The sequence below is a fragment of the Perna viridis genome, chromosome 15 (genome assembly GCF_037379345.1).
Source record: "Perna viridis isolate PV_CMFRI_1.1 ecotype Kerala chromosome 15, ASM3737934v1, whole genome shotgun sequence".
Classification (NCBI taxonomy): domain Eukaryota; kingdom Metazoa; phylum Mollusca; class Bivalvia; order Mytilida; family Mytilidae; genus Perna; species Perna viridis.
The window spans coordinates 24320750-24328998 of record NC_142459.1 but is presented as its reverse complement, the minus strand read 5'-3'; the positions used below and the strand labels follow the sequence as shown (position 1 = coordinate 24328998).

At 32.9% G+C, this 8249-nt stretch overlaps 1 protein-coding gene across 1 annotated transcript; it reads left to right on the top strand.

Annotated features, from left to right (window-relative positions):
- Nucleotides 1–353: 353 nt before the first annotated feature.
- Nucleotides 354–7966, top strand: LOC148597560 (uncharacterized). Its single transcript, XM_088564205.1, has 2 exons — nt 354–466; nt 6341–7966. The coding sequence occupies exon 2, from the start codon at nt 6424–6426 to the stop codon at nt 7285–7287; it is 864 nt and encodes a 287-aa protein (XP_088420331.1). The 5' UTR covers nt 354–466; nt 6341–6423; the 3' UTR covers nt 7288–7966.
- Nucleotides 7967–8249: the final 283 nt, after the last annotated feature.

Here is an 8249-nt window from a genome sequence, read left to right as displayed (position 1 = left end):
AATGACCTTCTTCTATGCTTTAAAGTTAAGTTTGCTTGTTGGTAGATTCCTTTATATATATGCATTGAACCCGGGTAAACCGATCATTTGCTCAAACTGAGCGAAACCTTCAGTTGAAAAAAAACATACTGATACAACCTGTACAACCTAGTTTAAGACAAGTACTTGTGTTTGAAAAAGGTTAATCTCTAACGGAAAGGTACCGTGTCATACCATTTTATTTTATTTGAAGAAGGAGTAAATGACGTAAAGTAGGTCGTTGTACGTGTATTTAGTTATGATAACTTAAATTTAAATCATAGATACATATCAAAGGCGTCTAGTAAACAAGTGACAGATGGCTTGAGAACTCTAACGGGTTCAATATGAATACTGAGTTTTAAAATTAGCTGTAACGTTTCATCTTGGCTCCGTTGGTAAAGTGGCAGCTAACCCTGATACGGGTCATGGATTATATTCTCAATAGGTACTTATGTGAGTAGAGTGCGCTCTTTACTGTCTCAAAATATGCCCATTAATATTGCTAGGTATATTATGACTAAATTCTGGCATAAAAAAGTTATTATATGCATACACATGTTTATATGTAGCTTGAAATGTAAATGTTTGTTTAATTTTGTATCCAAATATGCCTTTGGCAAGTGGTGACAGTGATTACAAGTAAAGAAAGAAAGAAAGAAAGAAGAAATGAAAGAAATTATCGCATGGGTCCTTACTTTGATGATGTGTGTGCCAAGATACAAATCTGATATTTCTAGTTAATTGGTTCTAGAAATAAAGAAAATGTTTCCAAGAGCGAAAGTGGTAACCGAAACGTTGTAACTTTCAGATCTTTAGTACTTCTTACGAAGTTCGAGATTGACAAAGTACATTTTGAATGAAAACTACTTTTCGTAACATAAGGATCACAAATCATTCTGATTAAAATTGACATTTTTGGCTTTTAATGGTTGGCTGATACCGAAATATTACGGTCAAAATAATTCAAAATGCCAACTTCAACAACGAATATGAGTGTGGACACTTTCAATTAACCTTCATTTTTTTATATAAGACCATTAAGGTAAATTGAATGTGTTCACACTCATAAAATAAAATAAAATATGAGTGTGAAACTTTCAATTTACCTTCATGGTCTTATATAAAAAAAATGTTATTTTCATATTAGTGACTGTGACACCTTTATTTAGGTACACATTAAAAAAAATCTGCAATATGTATGAATGTCATTAGTTTTATTTTCCATAATAGTCTAAAACTATTGACTAAAAGTTTTTTTTTTAATTTTCTTAATATAACTATTATATGGATGAATAAAAACATATATTTTCGTCAAAATTCTTCAAAAAATGTCATATTCTTGCAAAATGTACGAGTGCGAGCACTTTTAATTGATATGAGGACCTAAAATTACTTACTTAAGAGCAATTCTTTGTAACCACTTACAAATCGACAAATCAATAAAAAATGACATCTCTCGGAATTTTCTCATTTTCCTATTAAATATTCCCTTTGGAATAGCAAGTACTTTGAGGGTCATTATGATTTTCAAAAACAATTTATGTTACCATAGCAACATTTATGTTGGCAAAATTAACCAAAAGAAAAAAAAACAAAACATATTTTGCAATATTTCATTACTTTATTCTATTAAAATAGCAAAATGAATCAATAAAATGATAATTTCAATGAAAACATATGTTTAAATATAAAATGTAACAACATGTACGGTGTCCAAAATTAGAATTTCTTAATTGGGCATAATAAGATGTTTTTGTTGAAACTTCAACTTTTAAAGTTTAACCTACAAAAAGAACAACTGAGAAATATCGTTTTAATTATAAAGGGTTTTAGAAAATTCGACAATTTCGTCCAATTTGAAAAAAAAAACAAACAATTGCATTCAACCGGTTCACCATCGTATTAGGTTACATTTTTGAAATGCAAAACTTTTTTATATGACTTGCATATAGCATATATGTAGAACAGTCTACTATAAGTCTGATTTTTTTGTAAAATTTCATTGCGAAGTTTAAAAAGAAAATATTATACTTTTGTTTGGTTTTGTTGCACTTGTACATTGTATATTGTGTGTTGAATCGTGTATATCTTTAAACATATTTTGTTGGGAATTTTTCATATTTGCCTTCGATACATGTCACATATGTTGACCATATCAACACTTAAAATGTTCATATAACACACAATTTGTCTAACTCAACACTTAAATATGTTGTCTGAAAACATCAACGTGAATTTAGAATGAAGTAGCACACAGAATGTCTAGTGTGTTTAGTTTGATACATTTTGTCTACCACAGCGCAGACAATGTTGACGTAGACATTTTTGTCTAACTCAACCCAATAAACGTTGACCTCGACATTTTTTTAGTAATCTTATCTGAAAAGTGTCTACATAAACATTTTATGTTGTTCAGATTGACAAAAAATGACTGATGTAACATGTTTTACCGTTGTGGTAGACAAAATTAGTCAAGAAAACGACTGTGTATGGTAATGTCAGTCATTATGTTGTTTAGTAATATTTGTACGGCCTAGTGATAATTTGTTTTACACTCTATGACAATAATAAATTAAAGCTTGATCATTATGGAAATCATTAGCAACTAACCACAATTCTTCATCAACTTGCATTGAATGAAGTTTAGTAACCATACAGTTCATCTAACAGTATATTATGTTCTAAAAAAGATGCAAATTGTGGATAAACATGGTAATTTTATCACTTTTTTACAAGAAAAAAATGAAATAAAAAATTTCCATTGTTATCACAATTTCCATGTTTAGCTTTCTCATAGTGATCAAACGCTCATTTACTCTTATCAGGTGGATAATAGGTATTTTTCTTTCTACATGATCCAACTTTCTATGCATTGCTAAGTCAATTGTTCTGAATGTCAGAGATTATCTGCTCTCTCACAGCCCCATTCGTGCGACAGTGTCTAGAAAAAAGCTAGTAATCTGCTGTGGAGCAAATAATTCTTCAATGGAAAATCGCCTTGAACCAAAAGCATTCTGACAATTCTCATCAGTATAGAAACGTTATCGGGATTATGTTTACGTACTGTTGTTACCCCAATATTAAAACGGCCAATCAAAAAAAGTCTTTTTGATTTGAACATCAGATAGGTTTTTAACACATTCCGTCTTTAGTATGTCTTTGGTAGACAAAAGAGGAAAGGAAAACTATGACACGTTGAACAAATCAGTTTTCATGGCGGAGATGGATAACCGTAGCGATCCCAAGTTCATGATGACGACCGTAACATTTTTAGTGATGACTTCCATCTTGAAGCAACATAACCCTGTTCCAGAAGCCTATTTTTGGAGTTCTAGCGCGATACAAAAAGTCTGCGTACTTTCGGCAAACTCTGGCATCACGTATGAGTTGTGATATAAACACTCCATACGCAGGTGCTGAAGGGATATTACCACAGATGAAAGGAAAATTGACAATTCTGAATGAAAAGTCATCACGTTTGTCGTAAAGTTTGGTCAATAGTTTTCCTTTACCATCGAATTATAAGTGTAGGTCAAGAAATGCGGCCGACTTCACAGTGTTTGTAGCATCTTTTATCTGAAGTTCTTTGGGTAGATGCGATGTATCAAATCTCAGAAATTAGGATTATTTTAAGATAATACGCCATCTATGTAGCGGAAAATGAAATTAAAGGATCTAGCCAAACGATATTCTTTCTTCCGCATCAGATCAGCTATAGTCAGTCTCATAAGAGTGAAGGAATAGGTCAGCAAGTGAAGGAGCACAATTTTTTCCCATTGGAATGCCAACCGCTTGTTGAAAAACATGTCCACCGCACTGGACAAATATGTTATCGATTAAAACTTTCACCATTATGTCAAAATCTTCCTCTGTATATTTGGAAAATGATTTGGATTTTTTCTAAAAAAGTATGAAGAATCTGTACGAAGAACTATATATTTGTATCTAGATGTACCATCTTTTTTTTGGAAAAAAAAACAACGACGTATAATGTTTTTTAGGTCGGGATTTTAACTGAGTATGGGGAATAAAGTATACAGTGTTGAAAAATCATACGTTTTAATATTACTATAGTCAGATAATACTCTGAAACTGATTGTCTCAAGAAGATCTTTCGATTTTTTCAGGATCCACATTAAATTAATACCACTATGGGAGTAACAAGTGTTTTGGTAAGACTTTAGACCCTCTTTGACAGTTGTGAAGTTAAAAGTTTTGATAGAGATTTGGTGGTACATTTTGCAGATCCAGCAATGAAACGTTGTTTGTATGGATTCTTGTGGAGTTAAGGAATCCAGTACATAGACGGTAAATCACAATCATCGTCATTGGTAGAGAGACCAAAAGAGGATTGCTTCAGATTTATGGTTTTCCACAATGGAGAGTGTGGTAGCAGTATAGATTTTATGACTGTTGTTATTTTCTGCGTCTATCTCTGATAATAGACATTGAGTGTTAAACGTTATGCAGACATAACCAATGTTGTTTTGGGCTTTGTCTGCTGGTACGACAATATATTTGTCATGTATAGCACAATGTTTTTTGCTACATCGGGGTCTGATATAGCCTTGGCATGCAAGGACTGTTTCTAATTATTGAAAAAGTTATACTCAATAACCTTGGTTAGGTCGGTATACATTTTTTTTATCAACAGGTTTTAAGTGTAATCAGCTGCAAACTATGTTATTTCGTATGGTATGGGAAATTTTCGTGATTTTTAACATACTCAGTTAAAATCCTGACTTAAAAACATTATGCATCGTTGTTTTGATGGTACACCTAGATACAAATTTATAGTTCTTTGTTGAGATTCCTCATACTTTGTATGTAATAATTCCAAAACATCTTCCAAATATACAGAGGAAGATGTTTATAAAATGCTGGAATTTTTAATTGACAACATATTTGTCCAGTGTGGTGGACGTGTTTTTCAACAAATGGTCGGCATTCCAATGGGAAAAAATTGTGCTCCTTTACTTGCTGACCTATTTCTTCACTCTTATGAGGCTGACTTTATAGCTGATTCGATCAGAAAGAATATCGTTTGGCTAGATCCTTCAATCTCAGTTTCCGCTATATAGTTGACGTATTATCTTTAAACAATCCTAATTTCGGGGATTTGATACATCGCATATATCCAAAAGAACTTGAGATAAAGGATACTACAGACACTGTGAAGTCAGCCTCATATCTTGAACTTTACTTAGAAATCGATAGTAAAGGAAAACTATTGACCAAACTTTACGACAAACGTGATTACTTTTATTCAGAATAGTCAACTTTCCTTTCATCTGTGGCAACATCCCTTCTGTAACAGGGATATGTTGCTACAAGTTTGAAGTCATCACTACAGAAGTTTTATGGTCGTCATCATGAACTCGTGGATCGTTATGATGTATCCATCAGCATCATGAAAAGTGATTTATTCAACGGGTCATAGTTTACCTTTCCTCGTTTGTCTACCCCGGGCTTGACTTTTTATGAGCAACTCGACGGTTGTTTCTAGAAAAGCAGAGGACGCTTACCCTACCGGTGCGCTCGGTCCACGCTCCCAGTTTTTAGTGGAGTCCGAGTTGCTCATTTACTTTTGTTACTGTGTATGTATGATTTTAGTTGCTTTATATTCTTTGTTGTGTCTGTCTGTTTTATATGTCTGGTTTTGTCCCTGGATTATATTATTTTGATTACCGCTATAACCTTGGTTCCCTTGATTACTCTTTCGATAGTCTGCTTCAGTTTTCCATTGGGAATTTTAAATCCAAATGGTGGTGTCATACGGCTAAGTTAAATAGACCAGTAAGTATGTGAATACATAAAGTTTGCAATTCAAAATTACAATGTAAATTAAATGAAATTGTTTAGCCTAAACAACTCATCAACCCTAATTGGTAGCAGTAATAGGCTGAGTCAGGAATATGCATTGAGTATTAAACAAATATCCAGACCTTTTAACTTAATTTTGTATTTTGTTTAATCGTGTAATATTCATTTCCACCGTAGCCATTTTAAAAAATGGGGAGGGTTTTGATCACGCCAAAATACTGCAATACCATTTTGCCTCTGTTCCATGTAAGGAATTTGTGGTATCTGTATTTCCTGCGTTGTGTTCACTTTCAATATACTTTATGCATTCTCGATGATTAGTTTATCAAGGTTTTATCAATTACTATTCTTTGAGGGATTTTAATACTCAGAAATGACTTTCGGTGTATCAAAGCATTCAAATACAAATGAAAATAAAGTTTACAAAAAGGAAAACATAATGAAATGATACACAATCTACATTTACATTATCACACATAATATATTATTATTTTAGAGGAGCATATAATTATCAACAAGTACTCCTTTGCTAGTGTCGTCTTGAGCTTTGTTGGAGTTGTAGTTATCATAGTTACAGCAATGTCGTGTTGTTTACGTCCAATAAAACATAGAGATATGGTGACTTATGAGAGAAGGGAAAACGTGTATAATTACGATGAAATAGGTACATTAGATTACTGCGTCCTGACCATCCCTCCAACCATAGTCAGTCAAAGGGCGTCTCCAAGGGAGGCCGGAAGTAGGGACAATCAACTAATTAATGAATATAGCGACATTGAGGATTTCATCGAAAGCCAGATTGGAAGTTCCATAGCTATAGAGACCAGAAATCCCCCTGGACAACTTTTATCGATGAGTGATGAAATACATTTGATAACTAGAAATGAATCTGTGGATGAAATTGAAGGCACTCTAAATTGGTCTTCTAGTAATAAAAGACAAGATGATGATGATATGCATACAACAGACAAATGCTACGATTTTCATAATAACGTTGATTTTGGTCAACCAGAACAAGCTGAAACACCTTCAGAATCTAAGATAATGGACAACATTCTTCAATGGAAAACAAATGTAAATATCTTCGAATTAAATGATGACCTTAGAGGTTCACTGTTGGAAGAGGTCACAGTTTTAGCCTATAAGAACGACGTTTTTTCTTTGGAAGTCGACAAAACTGTTTTTGAAACTTTGATTTCTGATATAAATATCAACACTATCAAAAATGAAATTCAGGACCATCTAAGTAGCGACGACGACAATTCCTCTAGTAATGATGTTCCATTGACGACAGATGGGTACGATAATCCTTATACTCTCATGCCAACAAATATACCATCACAACATGTTTATAAGTCATGCGATCCCTCTGACAAATGTGAAAGATATAATGTCCACAGCAATTCCTCGGATAATAATTATATCAATCTGAAAGTATGGTAATGTTACACAGTAAATGTGATGTTGTATATTGAAAGTGAAATTCAGTTAATGAAAATGCATCACAATAATTTATATTTTCGAACAGTGGTATATGTCAGTTGATTTCAATAGAAAGTATGACGATTTACTGATTTTCAAGTTTACCGTCTATCGTTATTACATGTAGAAACACTCATGGGTAAAACATTTTACCATTTCGTTAAATTTGTATAGGTATATAACGTAACATTTACACATTCCCTTCAATAGTTTGTTTGTGAAGAGAACCTTAAACTGTATATATTTTCAAGACAACTAGAGGACACAAATATTTGAGTGCTTCATGTTTTACTTCTGTTTTCATCATGTGTTGCTATTTATTAATGTTTGAAAGATTACGGGGTTTTATAATTCTTACGAACTGATTTGTAATCGCACAGTCTTTGTTAGCAGATAGTATTTCTCTTTCGAAAATTTTGATAATTTGAACCTTTTTCTGTGCTTCTTGCGGATAAATACTCCATTGTATCAAACTGTCTAATATGCGTTGTAGTTTTGACATACAATCCTTTCAAATATAGTTTAAGAGCGTATCCAGGAGAATATTGGTTTGGAATAGCTTAATTTAGCGACTGCACTAAATGAAGTTAACATTTGCTAAGATCTCTGTTTGTGTGTGTGTGTGGGGGGGGGGATGGGGGGTGCATGCAGCTCATTACAAATACATAATTTCTCCTGTCATGTTCATTTTTTTTTCTTTTTAGATTTTTGAATTGAATATGTTTTTATTCATGTGATATCATTTTTACTGTCGATGTGTCCTTGTTAAAAACGCACACACCCATTTTAAACCAAGGTCATTCCCAGGTTGTCCTGCGGGGGAATTGTTTTTATTCTCACAAGTCAACGATGAAATACCAGTTACAACCGAAGTTAATGATAAAGAACATATGGCTAACACAAAAAAAAATATTTTTCCTTGT

What these genes read in the sequence shown, in the direction of transcription:
- LOC148597560 (XM_088564205.1), top strand. Translation starts at nt 6,424, where the DNA reads ATGTCGTGTTGTTTACGTCCAATAAAACATAGAGATATGGTGACTTAT.